Raw genomic sequence first — 20,858 nt, 5'->3', positions numbered from 1 at the left:
TCCACAGTTTGGCTATTGCGGACATTGCTACTATGAACATTGGGGTGCATATGGCCCTTCTTTCCACTACATCTGTGTCTTTGGGGTAAATACCCACTAGTGCAATTGCTGGGTCATAGGGTAGCTCTATTTTTAAATTTTTGAGGAACATCCACACTGTTTTCCAAAGTGGCTGTACCAACTTGCATTCCCACCAACAGTGTAAGAGGGTTCCCCTTTCTCCACAACTTCTCCAACATTCGTTGTTTCTTTCCCTGTCCATTTTTGCCATTCTAACTGGTGTAAGGTGGTATCTCAGTGTGGTTTTGATTTGAATTTCCCTGATGGCTAACGATGATGAACATTTTTTCATGTGTCTGTTAGCCATTTGTATGTTTTCTTCGGAGAAGTGTCTTTTCATATCTTCTGCCCACTTTCTGACTTGATTATTTGTTTCTTGGGTGTTGAGTTTGAGAAGTTCTTTATAGATCTTGGATACCAGCCCTTTATCTGTAGTGTCATTTGCAAATATCTTCTCCCATTCTGTGGGTTGCCTCTTTGTTTTGTTGACTGTTTCCTTTGCTGTGCAGAAGCTTTTTATCTTGATGAAGTCCCAAAAGTTCATTTTTGCTTTTGTTTCACTAGCTTTTGGAGATGTATCTTGAAAGAAGTTGCTGTGGCCGATGTCAAAGAGGTTACTGCCTATGTTCTCCTCTAGGATTTTGATGGATTCCTGTCTCACATTGAGGTCTTTCATCCACTTTGAGTTTATCTTTGTGAATGGTGTTAGAGAATGGTCGAGTTTCATTCTTCTGCATGTGGCTGTCCAATTTTTCCAGCACCATTTATTGAAGAGACTGTCTTTTTTCCATTGCATGTTTTTTCCTGCTTTGTCAAAGATTATTTGACCATAGAGTTGAGGGTCCATATCTGGGTTCTCTATTCTGTTCCATTGGTCTGTATGTCTGTTTTTGTGCCAGTACCATGCTGTCTTGGTGATCACAGCTTTGTAATATAGCTTGAAATCGGGCAACGTGATGCCCCCAGCTTTGTTTTTCTTTTTCAACATTTCCTTGGCAATTCGGGGTCTTTTCTGAGTCCATACAAATTTTAGGATTGTTTGTTCCAGCACTTTGAAAAATGTCATTGGAATTTTGATCGGGATGGCATTGAAGGTATAGATTGCTCTGGGTAGCATAGACATTTTAACGATGTTTATTCTTCTGATCCATGAGCATGGAATATTTTTCCATCTTTTTGTGTCTTCTTCAATTTCTTTCATGAGTGTTCTGTAGTTCCTAGAGAATAGATCCTTTACCTCTTTGGTTAGGTTTATTCCGAGGTATCTTATGGTTTTTGGTGCTATTGTAAATAGAATCGTTTCTCTAATTTCTCTTTCTACAGTTGCGTTGTTAGTGTATAAGAAAGCAACTGATTTCTGTGCATTGATTTTGTATCCTGCTACATTACTGAATTGCTGTATGAGTTCTAGTAATTTGGGGGTGGAGTCTTTTGGGTTTTCCACATGAAGTATCATGTCGTCTGTGAAAAGAGAGAGTTTGACTTCTTCTTTGCCAATTTGAATACCTTTTATTTCTTTTTGTTGTCTGATTGCTGTTGCTAGGACTTCTAGTACTGTGTTGAACAATAGTGGCAAGAGTGGGCATCCTTGACGTGTTCCTGATCTTAAGGGAAAGGCTCTCAGCTTTTCCCCGTTGAGGATGATATTCGCTGTGGGTTTTTCATAGATGGATTTTATGAACTTGAGGAATGTTCCCTCTATCCCTATACTCTGAAGAGTTTTAATCAGGAAAGGATGTTGTATTTTTTCAAATGCTTTTTCTGCATCAATTGAGAGGACCATATGGTTCTTCTCCCTCCTCTTATTAATGTGTTCTATCATAGTGATTGATTTGCAAATGTTGAACCACCCTTGCATCCCAGGGATAAATCCCACTTGGTCGTGGTGGATGATCCTTTTAATGTATTGTTGGATCCTATTAGCTAGGATTTTGTTGAGGATTTTGGAATCCATATTCATCAGGGATATCAGTCTGAAATTCTCCTTTTTGATGGGGTCTTTGCCTGGTTTGGGGATTAAGGTAATGCTGGCCTCATAGAATGAGTTTGGAAGTTTTCCTTCTGTTTCTATTTTTTGAAACAACTTCAGTAGAATAGGTATTATTTCTTCTTTGAATGTTTGGTAGAATTCCCCAGGGAATCCATCAGGCCCTGGACTCTTGTTTTTTGGGAGGTTTTTGATCACTGCTTCAATCTCGTTACTGGTTATTGGCCTATTCAGGTTGTCAATTTCTTCCTGTTTCAGTCTGACAGCTTATAGGTTTCCCAGGAAGGCCTCCATTTCATCCAGCTTGCTCAGTTTATTGGCATATAGTTGTTGATAATAATTTATAATAATTGTTTCTATTTCCTTGGTGTTAGTCGTGATCTCTCCCCTTTCATAATTTTATTAATTTGGGTCCTTTCTCTTTTCTTTTGGATAAGTCTGGCAGTGGTTTATCGATCTTATTAATTCTTTCAAAGAACCAACTTCTAGTTTCGTTGACCTGATCTACTGTGTTTCTGGCTTCTAATTCATTGATCTCTGCTTTAATTTTAATTATTTCTCTTCTAATGAGTGGCTTAGGCATCATTTGTTGCTTTTTCTCTAGTTCTTTAAGGTGTAGAGTTAGTTGGTGAATTCAGGATTTTTCTGGTTTTTTGAGTGAGGCTTGGATGGCTATGTATTTCCCCCTTAGGACCGCCTTTGCAGTATCCCATAGGTTTTGGACCGATGTGTTTTCGTTCTCATTGATTTCCATGAATTGTTTAAGTTTTTCTTTGATTTCCTGGTTGACCCAAACATTCTTGAGCAGAGTGGTCTTTAGCTTCCAAGTGTTTGAATTTCTGCCAAATTTTTTCTTGTGATTGAGTTCCAGTTTTAAAGCATTGTGGTCTGAGAATATGCAGGGGATAATCTCAATCTTTTGGTATCGGTTGAGACCTGATTTGTGACCCAGTATGTGGTCTATTCTGGAGAAAGTTTCATGTGCACTCGAGAAGAATGAGTATTCTGTTGTTTTAGGGTGGAATGTTCTGTAAATATCTATGAGGTCCATCTGGTCCAATGTATCATTCAAAGCTCTTGTTTCCTTGTTGATTTTCTGCTTAGATGATCTGTCCACTGCTGAGAGTGGAGTATTGAGGTCTCCTACAATTAACGTATTGTTATCAATATGACTCTTTATTTTGGTTAACAGTTGGCTTATGTAGATGGCTGCTCCCATGTTGGGGGCATAGATATTTACACTGTTAGATCTTCTTGTTGGATAGACCCTTTAAGAATGATATAGTGTCCTTCTGTGTCTCTAGTTACAGACGTTAGTTTAAAATCTAATTTGTCTGATATAAGAATTGCTACCCCAGCTTTCTTTTGAGGTCCGCTGGCATGGAAGATTGATCTCTATCCCTTTACTTTCAGTCTGGATGTATCTTTAGGTTCAAAATGAGTCTCCTGTAGGCAGCATATGGATGGGTCCTGTCTTCTTATCCAATCTGCAACCCTGTGCCGTTTTATGGGAGCATTTAGGCCATTCACGTTGAGAGTGATTATTGAAAGATATGAATTAATTGTCATCATGTTGCCTGTGAAGACATTGTTTTTATAGATTGTCCCTGTAAATTGCTGTTGTATATCACTCTTGGGGTCTTTCTCCTTTTATAGAACCCCCCCTTAATATTTCTTGCAGGGCCGGCTTAGTGGTCACATATTCTTTCAGTTTCTGCCGGTCGTGGAAGCTCTGCATCTCTCCATCCATTCTAAATGAAAGCCTTGCTGGATAAAGTATTCTTGGCTGCATGTTCTTCTCATTTAGTACCCTGAATATGTCTTGCCAGGCCTTTCTGGCTTGCCAGGTCTCTGTGGATAGGTCTGACGTTATTCTGATGTTCCTCCCTCTGTACGTAAGGAATCTCTTCCCCCTGACTGCCCTTAAGATGGTTTCCTTGGTTTTAAGATTTGCAAGTTTTACTATTACATGCCGGGATGTTGGCCTGTTTTCCTTGATCTTGGGAGGAGTCCTCTCTGCCTGTAGGATGTGAATGTTTGTTTCATTCCCCAGATTAGGGAAGTTCTCAGCTACAATTTGCTCAAATACATCTTCTAGTCCCCTCTCTCTCTCCACTCCCTCCGGGATTCCAATTATTCTGACATTGGAACGCTTCATGGTGTCACTTACTTCTCTGATTCTATTTTCATGGATTCTGAGTTGTTTTTCCCTGGCCTCCTCTTTTCCCTTTTTATCTATTATATTGTCTTCCAGGTCGCTTATTTGTTCTTCTGCCTCAGTTACCCTAGCTGTTAGATTATCTAGATTGGATTGGACCTCATTGATAGCATTTTTAAGTTCTGCCAATTCACCTTTTATTTCTGCCCCTAGAGACTCTATGTTGCCATTAATTGATTTCTCCATTCTAGCCATTGTCTTCACAATTGCTAGCCTGAATTCCATCTCCGACATCTTGGTTATATCTGCATCCATTTGTAAATCTGCAGCATAAGTCATAATCTCTGAGTCTTTTCTGTTTTGGGGGCTCCTCCTCCTAGTCATTCTGTTGATGGGTGTTTGAGGGAATGTATAGAGTCCAAATTATTGACCAGAACCCAAGCAAGATGCACCTGTTTTCTTGGGACCTTAGGGTTGCTGGCCTCTTGTTTTCCCAGCCTGTGTTCTGCTGGAGGGGCCTGCCGTGCTGTTACTCAGGCAATCCTGTTTGGGCAGAGTTGCCCTGCGCCCCTGTGGTGGGTAATGGGCTCAGCGGGAATCAGTTTTTGGGGCTTTTGTTCTCTGGTGGCTTTCCCTGGCGGCTTTCCGCGTCTCTTCCGCGAGTCAGGGCAGAAGAGACCATTTCCAACCCTCTGCCTCAGAGCAGAGAGACTGCAGTCTGTTCTTCAGTGAGCTCTCCAGGCCACACCGTCTCCGTTTTTGTCTGTGCTGCTATAAACTGCAGTGTCCTGGGTTGTGTGCCCCTCCAAAGCGCTCCCAGTCCTGCCTCCAGGTCGGGGCACCTCTCTGACGTTTGTGCTTCTAAAACCGCCAGCCGCTCCCAGTTCGCGCTCGGGACCCTGCCGCTCAGGGTTTCCGCCCCAGGGGCTGCAGTTCGGAGGCGTGACCCCACCGCTCCGGGTTCCCGCCCCGGGGGCTGCCCTAAAGTCCTTTCCCCGCTGCTACCGGTCTGCGAGTCTGTGCCCGTCCGCAGCGCGCGAGGCTGTCGCTCACCGGCGGTGCAGGATCCCCACGTCCAGGCACCCTCCCGCCTCCATTTATCCTCCAATATCTGCCCGCGGAATCACGGCTCCCCGCTTTGTACCTCCAAACCAGCCACCTGCAATATTCTATTTGTAGAGATCCAGATCTTCTTACATCTCAGGCTGGTTTTGTGGGTGCTCAGAGTGGTCTGGTAGATATCCAGCTCAATTCCGGGGACCAGTTGAAATAGGGTCCCCTACTCCTCCTCCATCTTTCCTCTCCCCCTGTGACATCTCTTTTAAACAGACATGAAGCATTTTTTTTTCTCCCTTTCTTTGCCAGGGCAATCCTGAAAGTGTGCCTGTGGAAGGAGATCATGGTCATCTCCTAGGTCCTTGCCCTAAGCGGTGTGGAGGGTCCTTCTCAAACACTCTTCCATGCAGCGCCATAACTAAGACAGGCAGAGAGGCTCCGCCCCGGCTCCTCAGACGTCCATCTCTTGAAATCTGATCAAAGAAAGCAAAGGCTGAACTCCAATGCAGAGCTTCGGTTTCCAGCCCAGAGGCCCTTCTCTGACAACCTTACTCTAAAATAGTAACAGGCACAGAGGATTTGGTGTCAGAAGACCCATGTGTCAGATCTAAAGTTCGAATAGGAGAGATTTAGGTGAAAGGGCATAAGTAAACTATGGCAGAGGCGGTTAAAAAAGATGATGTATAAAAAAAAATCTTTTAACTCATGATAATAGTATCATTATTGCTCTCATTATAACAACTTCTTAAAATAACATACCCATGAAACAAGCTGTAGATGCATTATTTAATGTATTTAACTTGGGCCTTCTACACCATGCAAATAAAGAGAATATTAGTTGCCATCATCCACAATCAATACTTCTTTTTTTAGTTCCCCATAACCCTCCTGTTGCCTTGGATCGCAACATCACATTTATGTAGAAAAATGAACCCCAAATTTCCCATCACAGCCTAAAGATGTCTAAAACCACAACTCCCTTCCATATTATAGGTTCCCCTTGTCTTTAAAGTTTTGCCATATAATGTGAGCCACAACATTGCAATCCTTTGTCATAATTTCAAAGATTTAATGATGCCAGTCTACCCCATCTGCTCAAAGAAATTTATCGTTCATGATGCCAGTCTACCCCATCTGCTCAAAGAAACTTATCGTCCTGAATTCCTCCTACCTCATAATGTCTCTCAGGAGCAAGCTGACTTCCACTGAGAATGATCTGTGGGAAAACATAACGTGTTGCAAATGTGTCACTAAGGGAGAATTCTTCAAACCTGGTAAAAGCTGACCCCACAGGCTACCCACAAGTTCTCAGGTCAGTGGTTTGACACTTCAGTAATGTGCATATCTATGGAGGCAAAGGAGAGACAGAGGTGGTCAGGAATCTTGGAAATATTTTCTCCACAAGAGACACAATCTCAAGGAATAGAGGAAAATTTGTTAGGTCACATCTGTCAAGGAGAAAGAATTTCCTGTCACCTTCATGGTCCTTCTATCCAGACTGAGAACTGAGTTGATATGAGACAGATTAACAGGAGAAAGTCAAATTTAATTTTGTGCTTATGGGGAATCCACACAGACACGGAAATTCCAAAGGCAGTCAGGCCAAATGAGGTACATATGTCATTCTGAAGTAAGGAGAAAGGCTTAGGGCTCTGGGACTTGAAAGAGAAAGAATGCGATTCACAGGAAGATGGAAAAGAATAAACATTTGGTAAACAAATGTTTCTGGGCCACTCAGAAACAAAAGGACATAGACAACTTTGTTCAAATAGGCCTTGCGGGGTTCCTCCCTTTCTGCCACTTCCACTTCATGTCATGACATAGTTATCTATGGTGATAGATCTCCTCCTGGAGCAGATCCTCTATCTCAATTCTTTTTAGGCAGTTGTGGGGGAAGTAAGGGGGTTTTTCTGAATTTGCTGGCTTTTGATTGCTTTTATCTCACAATAATCTTCATGCCAAAGTGGCTCATCTTGGGGTGGCCTGCCTTTGTTCCCTACACCACTGAAGCAGAGTCTTTTCAAACTACAGGTCATTAGTGAATCCTAAAATCAATTCAAGGGTCAAGATTAAGTCTTTTTTTTTTTTTTAATAAAGTGAAAAGCAATAAACTAGGTTTTAAAAGTCAGAGTACCATTGCTCATAATTAGAGCTATTTCTTTTTTTTATTTTATTACTTTTTAAAGACTTTATTTATTTATGCCAGAGAGAGAGAGAGAGCACAAAGCAGGGGGAGCAGCAGGCAGAGGGAGAAGCAGACTCTCCACTGAGCAGGGAGCCCGATGCGGGGCTCCATCCTCGGACCCTGGGATCATGACCTGAGCAGACGCTTAACCGACTGAGCCACCCAGGCATCCCTAGAGTTATTTCTGATGAAGGATAGTTGGAAGGCAGGCAGGCAGGGAGAAGGGCCCCACCCTAAGAGGAAACCACACTTAAGAGGATTTTACACTGGAAGGAGCCCTCCACCCTTTCTCATGTGACAAAAACCTGATTGGATGACAGGTGCAGGGAGGGTTAATCAGATTAAAACAGCCCACCAACAATCCTATAAAAACGCCTAGACTTAGAAACACCGGTGGCAACCCTTTCGGGTCCCCTCCCTCCTCTGGAGCTTTGTACTATCACTTTGCTATCACTCAATAAACCTTGCTTTGCTGCCCATCACTCTGTCTGGTCTACCTCTTCTTCATTCTTCAAAGCAGCATGACCGAGAACCCCGGGGAACCGATGGAAAAAAATCCTGTAACATTTCTAATTCTAATTTCAATTAACAAAATATTTGTTTAAAGCAAATCTATTATAATTCAGTCACACATCTTGACTGCACTGCATCGTGATGGGAAATGATGTTCTTATTCTGGATGCCAGTTGAAGGCAGTTTGGAACACACAGCTCTAAAGCCACCTGACACAAAACGAGAATGCAAGGAAGTTGCAGCTTTTTAAACTTGAATCTGGCTGGCCGAGAACGAATCAATCTGCTTTATGTTTTACTTTGCCGCCAAGAGAACTAATTCTGTTCTTGCTAAAACTAAACAAATAAAGCATTCTGTGGGGGAAACTTTAGTAATCAATGTTAGCACTATACCAATTAATTGAATCCAGCACAATTTTTAAAGAAATGCAGTGATGGTCTAGTAAAATTAAAAAAAAAAAAAAAAAACTAATAAAAAAATCCATTCTAACACACGGAAGCAATTTTTACCTGTAAGTAATATTGACCTTCTACTGTGTGCAGTCCATCAAAACCACCTAGTGCATACATCTCATCTGTTTGCTTCTCAGACATCTTGTAAGTTAAGTGACAACACAGGTCTTTCTGGAAAACTGTGTAATTTCCCGTGTTTCTCTTAAGCTCAATGAAGGTGAGCGCATCAAAATAAATCATTCCCAGAAAATTTGACTGCTCAGACAAGAATGGCTTGATGCTTCTGGCATAAGCACTGCAGTCAACAGCTACAGGGTAGCTGGGTTCACTACGGGGCCGGGACTTCAATTCTGAGCATCAGTGGGCCACTCTCTGTTTCCATGTCATAGTGATACCCTTGGACAGCTTCCGGTGTGTAGATTCCACTCCCTACAGAAGTGGACACAAAGTCACACAAATATTGGTTCCAAATTTTGCATGGTCTCAAACCAACGGAATCATTCCCATGAGAAACTAGATACAACTTTATCAAAGCATAAGCACTTTCAGGATAATCAAGGAGATAGCTTGTTACACTGACATAGTTCCAATCTGACTCCGTGTCCTCCATAATTATCTGAAATTATCAATTGACTTGGGCGGCTTCTCTTTTTTATGTAAACTACCCCCTTTTAAGCCAACTTAACAACAACTAGAAAATTCCCCTATCTAATTTATTTGTGTTTAAGTTTCTTCATCTGGATCAATGAATAACCAAGCCGTTAAGAGGGGAGCGTGCATTACATTGAACGTGGATGCTACGAAGGATAAATTCTAAAGACCTGCTTAAGTTTAAATTGATTTTATCACCTCAACAAGATTTATTTCAATACGACTAATGGATGCTGGCTGCAAAGTTCTTTAGATCTGGCCTTGGTTTTTTGTGTTGTTTTGTTTTGTTTTGTTTATGTGACTTGACTTCTCTTTAACTCCAATTTTCCCTCATATGAAATTGAGATAATAATGTTTACCTCCTTCTGTACTCATAGGGATAATGTTCCTTAAATAATGTTGGTACAGAAAGCCATGCTATCATTAATTTTGTGACATTAGAGTTAATAAAAGAATTATTAAAGAAAAATGTGGCTTGAAAATCAATGAAGACTTCCTGAGACTGTCATGGCCAGTTGGTGTAGGACAGGTGTGAGTTACCTGTCATGTGCATGCCAGTGTTGTGGGTATTCGCAGCAAGCAGGTTGACTCTCATGGCTCTGGCCCATGCGGAGTGGAAGGGAACAGCCAAGAGAAGGGGCAGTGTGTTGTATCACGCCACGGGGTAGAGAATGCTGTCAACGTGAAGATCATCCACCACCACGATGGCCGGGTCATGAGAAAAAATGTCAAAGCAAGTGAAAATGCCAAACTTCCCAAAGGGAGTGTCAAAAGTCGCAAATTCTGGATCCTTGGGGAAATCAAATTGAATTTCGGGTGCAAAAAGATTGTACTGTCAACAAAAAGCAAAGAAGGGGAAAATAAGTAAGAAAACTGCCAAATAGAGGTGCTCCATATCCATAAAATTTTTCCCCTCCATGCTGATGTGCATATTTAAAACAATTACACATAAATTTGTATAAATCACACCCACTATGAGTTTTATTACCATGACGTTAATCAAAAAACTTCAGTTTTCCGCAACTAACGAATGAAATCATATCTACAAATGATATTCAGAAAGTGCATATTTCTGTCTTCACATCACAGGTTGAAATTTTGAACCTTATAAATTTCAGACTTTTTATCACTTTTATTCTTTAAATACCAACAGCACTGCCAGTGTGACGTCTAACACGTTAATAAAATTAACTTTGCCATATCTCCCTACAATACTGGTGGGTTTATATAACTGAAGTACATTTAAAGTGAATTTTGACAATGTAATAGCTAAACCTTATTAATCAGTAAGCCATTCGTGATTTTTCCAGCTTGATTATTCTCCTGAACTCCACTTTGCCTGGGTTCAGGAGTACTTGCTCAGGTTTAGGTTAGGCTCGGTGTGTACATATATGTGTTCTGGCCATACTCCCTCCCCTTCAGTGAGGATCACTGACTCCTCCCCCCTCCACTCAGGTGGTAGCTTATCCTTCCTCCTGCAGTGATCAGCTTAAGGAAGGCATGCAGCCTAACTGGAGTCAAGGCATGATGAGGCTTTTGCAGGTGTTCTAGGAGTAAGACATACACTCTTCCTCTGGATTTTGCTGCTACAGAACGCTATAGGATGTAAGGTTTGTGTTGGGCACTATGTGGCCTCTAAAAGGACAGCCTGAGTAAAAGCTGGAGCAAGGGCTAAGAGAGCTAGAAGAATGGCTGACATCTTTAAAGTCTCTGAGGGATAGACTACATCTGAAACTATTTCCTATGATTTATAGTTTTTCAGATACATAAGGAAATTCCATGGGGTGTTTTCAAGTAAATTTCATGTGGGGTTTTCTATTGTTGCAATCAAAACTGTCCTAATGGGGGTACCTGGCTGGCTCAGTTGGTAGAGCATACAGCTCTTGATCTCTGCATCATGAGGTCAAGCCCCACGTTGGGCATAGAGCTTACTTGAATTAAAAAAGAAAAGAAAAGAAAAAACAAGTCCTAACGGAATGAATGACTGACTAAAGCTTCATATAAAATGTTAACGAATTGAGCCAGAAAACTAACCCTGGTATTAAATCATGGATGAAACAGCATGTCACCCTCTTTCTCAGAGACTATTAAAATCCTTGTGAGACTATTATCCCATTGTTTCAATATTCTGCCATATTCTATTTTATGATTAATTCAAACTCAGGACCCTTATATGAGACCAAAGTAAATGAAAGCCCCTGTTCAACTAAAACATAATAATTAAGAAATGCATTCATTACGATTGTCTCACCCACATTCAACAGATGAGTCTACACCCATACCACAGACAAACAAAAGAAACTCTCACCTTATGGTAGCGTGCCACCAGTTTTCCCTGAGAATCAAACACCACATCGGTGTTGTACTGGTAACGACCATCGGGGGGGACACTGAGGGTCACTGGCATTGCATAACTTCTTGTCCCCAATATTTGCCACAATGTAGATAGAATTGTCCTTGGTCAGGCAGCTGAGGCTTTCTTGCACCGGGGTGTAGCCAAACCTAATTTAATAGATATTGCCTTAAACTTACTATATTTCAGTGATTCCTAATCTTCCAAAATGATACTTAATTTGCCCGTTAGTTAGAACACAAGCTCTAGGTTAAGAATCAAATCAGAGAAGACCTAAAATTTCACAAGCAATATAATCTTCATCTTTATGAAAACTAATCTTTTATTCTGTTTATTTTTTATTGAAGTATAATTGACACACAATATTACAGCAGTTTTAGGTGTAAAAAAATAACATAATGATTGGACTCTATACATTATGCTGTCCTCACCACAAGGGCAGTTACATGTGTCACCGTACAGCTCTATCACAGTACCATTAACTGTATTCCTTATGCTGTGCCTTTTATTCCATGACTTATTCATTCCATAACTGGAAAGCTGTACCTCCCACTCTCCTTCACCCAATTTGCCCAGCCCCCCAACTCCCCTGAAAGCTAATCTATTTTAATGTGCCAGACTCTCAACTGCAGTGTGAGACTGAAGCACAGAAAAGAAGGTGGAAGAAGAGGAGAAAGAAGAGAAGCAAAGCTTTCTCTCATAAAGTGCTTCCAGGCAATTAAATGAAGGACTTGAAATATAACACGTTCTTCTTCTTCTTTTTTTTTTTAAGATTTTATTTATTTATTTGAGAGAAAGAGAGAGAGAGAGCAGGGGGAGGGGCAGAAGGAGAGGGAGAGAGAGAATCTCCAGCAGACTCCCCGCTGAGCACAGAGCCCAACTCAGGGCTCAATCCCACAACCCCAAGATGATGACCTGAGTGGAAACCAAGAGACAGATGCTCAACTGACTGAGCCACCCAGGCACCCAACACACTCTTCTAATGAGGAGGACCTTTCTATAATTCAAGCCATAGTCTTACTAGGAAGCAATAAATAGTTGGTTCTATGTCAATCATCTTCTATAGAGAACACAGGTGACATTATGTACTTGAAATATTTCAGGAAGGAAGGAATGGAGGGAGGGGGGGAGAGAGGGAGGGAGGTAAAAAAGAGGGAGAAAAGGGCTTCACTATGCTGGCTCAGTTTCCTCATCTGTCAGTACAACATAATAGCTTCCTTCCTGCCTTAGAGGGTGCTCATGAGAAATTCATAATCTTAAATTCATATCTTTCAATAGTTACCCTGAATGTAAATGGGCTAAATGCCCCAATCAAAAGACACAGTGTATCAGATTGGATAAAAAAACAAGACCTATCGATATGCTGTCTGCAAAAGACTCATTTTAGACCCAAAGACACTCCCAGATTGAAAGTGAGGGGGTGGAAAACCATTTATCATGCTAATGGACACCAAAAGAAAGCTGGGGTGGCAATCCTTATATCAGACAAATTAGATTTTAAACCAAAGACTATAATAAGAGATGAGAAGGACACTATATCATATTTAAAGGGTCTATCTAACAAGAAGATCTAACAATTGTAAATATCTATGCCCCTAACATGGGAGCAGCCAATTATATAAGCCAATTAATAACAAAAGCAAAGAAACACATCGACAACAATACAATAATAGTAGGGGACTTTAACACCCCCCTCACGGAAATGGACAGATCATCTAAGCAAAAGATCAACAAGGAAATAAGGACTTTAAATGACACACTGGACCAAATGGACTTCACAGATATATTCAGAACATTCCATCCCAAAGCAACAGAATATACATTCTTCTCTAGTGCCCATGGAACATTCTCCAGAGTAGATCACATCCTAGGTCACAAATCAGGTCTCAACCAGTACCAAAAGATTGGGATCATTCCCTGCATATTTTCGGACCACAGTGCTTTGAAACTAGAACTGAATCACAAGAGGAAAGTCAGAAAGAACTCAAATACATGGAGGCTAAAGAGCATCCTACTAAAGAATGAATGGGTCAACCAGGAAATTAAAGAAGAATTTAAAAAGCTCATGGAAACAAATGAACAAGAAAACACAACTGTTCAAAATCTTTGGGATGCAGCAAAGGCAGTCCTAAGAGGAAAGTATATAGCAATACAAGCCTTTCTCAAGAAACAAGAAAGGTCTCAAACACACAACCTAACCCTACACATAAAGGAGCTGGAGAAAGAACAGCAAATAAAGCCTAAACTCAGCAGGAGAAGAGAAATAATAAAGATCAGAGCAGAGATCAATGAAATAGAAACCAAAAGAAGAGTAGAACAGATCAATGAAACTAGGAGCTGGTTCTTTGAAAGAATTAATAAGATTGATAAACCCATGGCCAGACTTATCAAAAAGAAAAGAGAAATGACCCAAATAAATAAAGTCATGAATGAAAGAGGAGAGATCACAACCAATACCAAAGAAATACAATTATAAGAACATATTATGAGCAACTCTATGCCAGCAAATTAGATAATCTGGAAGAAATGGATGCATTCCTAGAGGTGTATAAACTACCAAAACTGAACCAGAAAGAAATAGAAAACCTGAGCAGACCTATAACCACTAAGGAAATTGAAGCAGTAATCAAAAATCTCCCAAGAAACAAACGCCCAGGGCCAGATGGCTTCCCAGGGGAATTCTACCAAACATTTAAAGAAGAATTAATACCTATTCTTCTGAAACTGTTCCAAAAAATAGAAATGGAAGGAAAACTTCCAAACTCATTTTATGAGGCCACCATTACCTTGATCCCCATACCAGACAAAGACCCCATCAAAAAGGAGAATTACAGACCAATATCCTTGATGAACATGGAGGCAAAAATTCTCACCAAAATACTAGCCAATAGGATCCAACAGTACATTAAAAGGATTATTCACCACGACCAAGTAGGATTTATCCCTGGGCTGCAAGGTTGGTTCAACATCCACAAATCAATCAATGTGATACAATACATTAATAAAAGAAAGAAGAAGAACCATATGATCCTCTCAATAGATGCAGAAAAAGCATTTGACAAAGTACAGCATCCTTTTTGATCAAAACTCTTCAGAGTATAAGGATAGAGGGTACATACCTCAATATCAGAAAAGCCATCTATGAAAAACCCACAGCAAATATCATTCTCAATGGGGAAAAACTGAGAGCTTCCCCCCTAAGGTCAGGAACGCATCAGGGATGTCCACTATCACCACTGCTATTCAACATAGTATTAGAAGTCCTAGCCACAGCAATCAGACAACAAAAAGAAATAAAAGGCTTCTGAATTGGGAAAGACGAAGTCAAACTCTCACTCTGCAGATGATATGATACTTTATGTGGAAAACCCCAAAGACTCCACCCCAAAACTGCTAGAACTCATACAGGAATTCAGTCAAGTGGCAGGATATAAAATCAATGCACAGAAATCAGTGGCATTCCTATACACCAACAACAAGACAGAATAATGAGAAATTAAGGAGTCGATCCCATTTACAATTGCACCCAAAACCATAAGATACCTAGGAATAAATCTAACCAAAGAGGCAAAGAATCTGTACTCAGAAAACTATAAAATACTCATGAAAGAAATTAAGGAAGACACAAAGAAATGGAAAAACGTTCCATGCTCATGGATTGGAAGAACAAATGTTCTGAAGATGTCAATGCTACCTAGAGCAATCTACATATTTAATGCAATCCCTATCAAAATACCATCAACTTTTTTCAAAGAAATGGAACAAATAATCCTAAATTTTGTATGGAACCAGAAAAGACCCCGAATAGCTAGAGGAATGTTAAAAAAGCAAAGCAAAGCTGATGGCATCACAATTCCAGACTTTAAGCTCTATTACAAAGCTGTCATCACCGAGACAGTATGGTACTGACACAAAAACAGACACATAGATCAATGGAACAGAATAGAGAGCCCAGAAATGGACCCTCAACTCTATGGTCAACTAATCTTCTACAAAGCAGGAAAGAATGTCCAATGGAAAAAAGACAGTCTCTTCAACAAATGGTGTTGGGAAAATTGGACAGCTCCTCTACAGTTGATGTTGAGCTAATCTTTGAATAGAAAGGACAGATTTATGACTATTGCTGCAAAGCATTTCTTTTTCCTTCCCCCTCAGGAAAAACAGGGCAATATTGTTAACATTGCTATTCATTAAGACCTTCAATAAAACTATCACATATTTTCTTTTCTTTTTCTTTTTCTTTTTCTTTTTCCTTCTTCCTTCTTCCTTCCTTCCCTCCTTCCTTCCTTCCCTCCTTCCCTCCTTCCTTTCTTTCTTTTTTTTTTTTTTGTCTGCAGATCACTGGACTTTATTAAGAGGAATCACTGCTAATTACATAGAAGCTACTTGCCTAAGCCAAGATCCATGAGGTTCACATGAACGTACAGTTACACAGATAAGAAACAAATGGCATGGTCGAAACCATGAAATATCCTGATGCCCGGGTGATGAAGGCTGGGGTGAAGTATGCACGTTTATTTCAAGCTGTTAAAGAGTTTGTGGGCCACGCAGTGGTCCCTTGCATGCAGGAAGTCAAAGAGCTCCTCGGTGCAATCCTCCTCTGTCTGTGACCTGGAGGATACACGCTGGTCACAGAGCTCTAGCCGCTCCCGAGCCTTTACACATTTCTCCAGCTGTTCGCATTGCTCTCTCACTGTTGTTAGGGGATCCGTGCAGAAGGCCAGCTGGCAGAGCCACACTGCCACCAGAAATGGCAGAATGGGGTCTCCCATTCAATTCTGATGCTAAGTAGTAGGGGAAAGTTTCACATTCCTGCCTTCCAAGGTTGCCAGTATGCACTGAAAGCCTCAGTCCTATCACTAATTCCTCCTCCTCCTCTTCCTCCTCCTTGGGATCTCCGGACCCGGTCAGCATCTTTCGCTCATCCTCCAGCCCCATGTGCCACTACAGTTCTGAATTCAACACCAACACCAACAGCAACAGCGGCACCTATTCCACTTCAGGATCAAGAAGCTCTTTCTTTCTTTTTGATAAATAATTAAGTATTTTAATATCTTCTGTTAGTTCCTCATGGGTAAAGCTCAGATGTGTCAGTATTCTAAATGATAGTATTTAAATACACAGGGATGGCCATGTGGCCCTCTATTATCCCCCTTAGAGATAAATATTAGTAGGGAAGAAATGGTGGCGCTTTTTTTTAACCAATATTACCATAATATTAAATATTGGATTTCTTCTTTTATAACTCAGAGCTGAAAGCTTACCATTTGAATAAATGTCTGCAAGACTCGAATAAGTTAAAGTTTCATTGGTCACCTACCTTCCCAACTTAAAATAATTCATCTGAGATTAATTATCAGGCTTTGGGACATCTTTCCCCTAGGAAAGTCAGCTTTATCAGCCCAGGCAAACAGAGTGAATTTTAGTATCAGCCTCTTGAATCATTGCAAATAATGAGTCCTTCCTGCTCTGGAAAAAAAAAACCCATAATCAAGTAAACATTGGATTATAATTGTGTGGTTACTGTAAACACAGACCATGCAACACTCAGAGAATATTTTTTCAAAGGTGAAAATCCTGGGCGAGACTGACTCATATAGTAGAGTTCCTACGTTGCAGCATCGGACTTGACTGCCCAATCAATTTCAAATGTCAAAATTACTAAAGACATCCCTTTTTTTTTTTTTTTTTTTGGTGCAGCAGATATAGTTCTGAACAGATGCATGTAGGTTTTAAATTAGCAAATTAAATTACTTTTTAATGTGCAGATTTTGCCTTTTAAAGGAATTACATATGAACTATTTAAAAAAGTAAATACACCTAAAATAACTTCATATATCTTTTTTATGTTTTGTACAGATTTTCCCTAAGAAAATCATGCTTAAACTGCAGCTATTGATAATTACTAACATTTCTCTGACAAGAAAACAAAGAAGTTCAGATCCAGTTCTTTTTGTTAAAAAAAAGGTAATAGTGGCAGCTAACATTAGAGACAGCACAACCAATCTTGTTGAGATTATATGTGTATTACTCAATCTCAATCTTGTTGAGATTCTATGTGTATTACTCCCCTTGACGCTCTTGTCTACTCTGCAAAGGAAGTAGGGCAGCAGATTTTATTATCTCTGTTTTATGGATAAAGAAACAGAGATGTCAAGTGTATAGGTTACCTGCTGCACATCACTCAGCTAGGAAGTGGTAGTTTGTGATCTCAGAAACAACGCTTCCTTTTTCAAGTCCCACAGACTTTCCATTCCCATACTGATCACATTGCAAATGACAGTGATGTCAAAGCTCTTTTGGAAACAAGCTCATTTATCTTTTTACCATTCGTGCAAAGAAGGCAGGTGTTCATGGATGAACTTCCTTTATTTGGGAACAGAGGCCCCAGGTATTACAATTTTTTCACTTTGTTGAAACCCAACAGTAAGCCCATTTATTATAAAACCCATTTATTAAGCCCATTTATTATAAAAACTCTATACACATGCCATTCATTAAAGAAGACCACAAAAAATAACCAACCAAGCATCATCATTTCAAGTCATGGCAGATGGTCCGTATTATGAGGCTTGTACGTCCAGAGCCATAGATCAATTGCCAGCAAGAACACTAGTCAAGCTGAATGGATTTGCTATTTGTATTTTAGAGTATCACAATTTTATGTTCAAAATTCAAAGGGTAATGACATTACCTCTGGGGATCTCTACATGGAATACAGTTCACATCAGGGTCTGGGATATCTTCCAGATAGGGGTCAATGGTCTCTCTTGCGAAGACCCAGCCATAAATTCCATCTTCTGGGGTAACGATGGTATGTGCACCCTGCTCAAAACAAGTGGCAGCAAAAAAATTTTTTATAAATTCCAAACACCCACACTCTTTCCAAGTTTCAAATTTCCTTTACAATAACCCAGCCAGCATTAAAAAAAAAAGGGGCAATACCTGCCTGGCAGCCAGTTTAACTGCTTTCTCCAAAACATCTATGTTCTTGTTCATCAGGAGCAAACCTTCTCCTTTTGGCACGGGTGTTTCTGTTCTGTTCGGTAGTATAACAGCATGTTCATAGACTGCAGCCATAAAAGTGTCCAGCGCACCAACACTCGGGACAAAGAGGGCAAATATTGCCACATATTTGGGAAAATATGACATAATCATAGCTAAAATTTAGACATCTTCGATAAACTCAGATCCTCATATCTGGCAGCACCGGACAAACTTTTATGGTAAAGCCCTGCTTGCTATTACAAATGCATTACACAACACACTAAGAAGGGATGTTGCACAAGAAAACGGACAGCTGAAAGTACATATTTAGATTGACTCAGGTGTGCAATGCTGTTGTTGACACTGGTTCAGAGGTTCATTCAACTCTTAAAGTGAAATAATGAGCTGATCAGATGAGTCCACCTCAATCTAAAAAACTCTTGGACTCTTTCTTTTTTAAAATAAATACATTTTCCTGGTAGTTCGATGTTTCCATTAATAGAGCCAATACTCAACTCTTCTAGAAGGCAGCCACCATACCAACGATGTGTTGAGAACGTCTGTATGTGGCTATAACAGACACAGAACAGACTGTAAGGCAAGCTCCAGTTGTAAGAGAGCTCACAAGATGCCAAGGAAGAATAGATATATGTGCTTATGATTGTGTTCACTTGTTCGTGACCAGTGGCCCTCAACTTTTGCATTATAAGAGGGTTTCAGCAGGAACCACAGTTGCTGGTTTCCCCCGGAAAGACTGTCAAATAGTCTGAGATGTAGGAACTTTATCTGGCCACGTTGTAAAACACAGATTATAACATTTTCTTCTCCCTTTGCTCCCACATCTTATTCGTCATAAAGTTTCTTTTAAACGTCTCTTCCTCTTCTGATTTATTATGCTAAGCCAGATTCTGCTTTAAATTTATCTCCCTACCTGCCACAATGGCCAAAGTTGTTCATTCCACCCATGGCCATCAAATGAATTTTCTCTGAAGTCCAGCTCCTGTTATGTCACTTAGACTCCAAAAGAGTCAGTAATTTTCTATTGTTTAAAACACTAATTCTACAAATGTGGTCCTTGCGTCATGAGAGGTAAGCAAGTTGATTTTGCAAGATATACAGATAAATACTTTTAATAGTTACAGACCAGGGAGCCTGGGTGGCTCAGTTGGTTAAACATCCAACTCTTGATTTTGACTCAGGTCTTGATCTCCTCATCATGAGATGGAGCCCCAAGTTGGGCTCGCGCTCAGCACTGAGTCTGCTTTTCTCTCTACCTCTGCTCCTCTCCCTGCTCACTCTCTGTTTCTGTCTCTCTCTCTCTCTCAAAAATAAATAAATAAAATATTTTAAAAAATAGTTATAGACTACCATGCTTATTAGAAACTTTATGACTCATAAATAAAATCTTTAAAAAGGGGGGGGCACCTGGATGACTCAGTCAGTTAAGTGTCGGCCTTTGGCTCAGGTCATGATCCTGGGGTCCTAGGATCGAGTCCCGCATTGGCCTCCCTGCTCAGTGAGGAATCTGCTTCTCCCTCTGCCTCTCCCCCTCCTCCTGCTCAAGCTCTCTCTCTCTCACTCTCTCAAATGAATAAAATCTTTTTAAAAAGGAAGAAAATTTATGATTCATAAACCCATAAATAGTAGAGTTTAGGATGAGGCAACATTAAAGATGTCCATCTATCTCAAAAGAATACCAAATAAGCAATAAATAGTGCATGGTTAATGCAAAAATCACGAAGATCATGACATAATGACATGATTGAAATTTGGGAAAAGCTGACATTGTTCAAGTTCTTCTACAACCTGGATTTCAGATCTCAGTTAATGGCTTTTAGTCCTCTAATTTTTCAGGCCAAAGCCCCTGGAGTTATACTTACTTTTCTCTTTGTCTCTCCCTCTACACATGTTCAATCAGGAGACCTTTTGCTACCACAATCCTGGTCCAAGCCACCATCATCTCTGGCCTGGATTATTCCAATACCCTCCTACCTGGTTTTGGTACCCCTACTTCTGCTTTCGCTCAACAGGAATCAGAATGATCCTATTAAAATATGAAACTGTGTCACTACTCTGCTCAAAATCTTTCAGTGGCATCCCACTTCACTCAGAGTAAAAAGCCAAGTTCTTGCAACGCCTAGAAGCCTCACTATGATCCAGCCTCCTGTTACTTCTAACATCAACTCCTAGTAATTTCCCCCACGTTCATGTGGCTCCAGTTGTGTTGGTTTCCTTGGTGTTCTTCAAGCATATCCCCAGGGGCTATTCTGCCATCAGTATCCTGAGGAAAATTGTCTCCTATCTGGCCAACCTGCATTTAGAATTTCCCTTTCTACTCCCATCTACTCTATCTTCCAAACAACTATCAAAGTTATTTTTTAAAACTCTTTGATTCATCATAATATTATCCTCTAAAATCCTTCAATGTATCTTTTTGTTAGTTTCAGGATAACGTC

At 40.3% G+C, this 20,858-nt stretch overlaps 2 protein-coding genes across 2 annotated transcripts; both read right to left on the bottom strand.

Moving 5' to 3' along the window:
- Positions 1-5,608: 5,608 nt before the first annotated feature.
- On the bottom strand, positions 5,609-18,616 carry LOC118553690 (vascular non-inflammatory molecule 3-like). Its single transcript, XM_036120805.2, is given in 9 exon segments — positions 5,609-5,734; positions 6,433-6,606; positions 8,469-8,763; positions 8,765-8,840; positions 9,603-9,894; positions 11,371-11,448; positions 11,450-11,564; positions 18,110-18,240; positions 18,361-18,616. Coding segments are annotated over 9 exon segments (1,500 nt in total). The 5' UTR covers positions 18,574-18,616.
- LOC118553694 (cytochrome b-c1 complex subunit 6, mitochondrial) lies at positions 15,750-16,427 on the bottom strand. Its single transcript, XM_078054715.1, has one exon. It carries the CDS (start codon positions 16,185-16,187, stop codon positions 15,930-15,932), a length of 258 nt encoding a protein of 85 aa, XP_077910841.1. The 5' UTR covers positions 16,188-16,427; the 3' UTR covers positions 15,750-15,929.
- Positions 18,617-20,858: the final 2,242 nt, after the last annotated feature.

The sequence above is a fragment of the Halichoerus grypus genome, chromosome 9 (assembly GCF_964656455.1).
Source record: "Halichoerus grypus chromosome 9, mHalGry1.hap1.1, whole genome shotgun sequence".
In the NCBI taxonomy this organism is placed as follows: domain Eukaryota; kingdom Metazoa; phylum Chordata; class Mammalia; order Carnivora; family Phocidae; genus Halichoerus; species Halichoerus grypus.
Note: the sequence above shows the minus strand (reverse complement) of the source record. Positions and strands in the feature narration are given on the sequence as shown.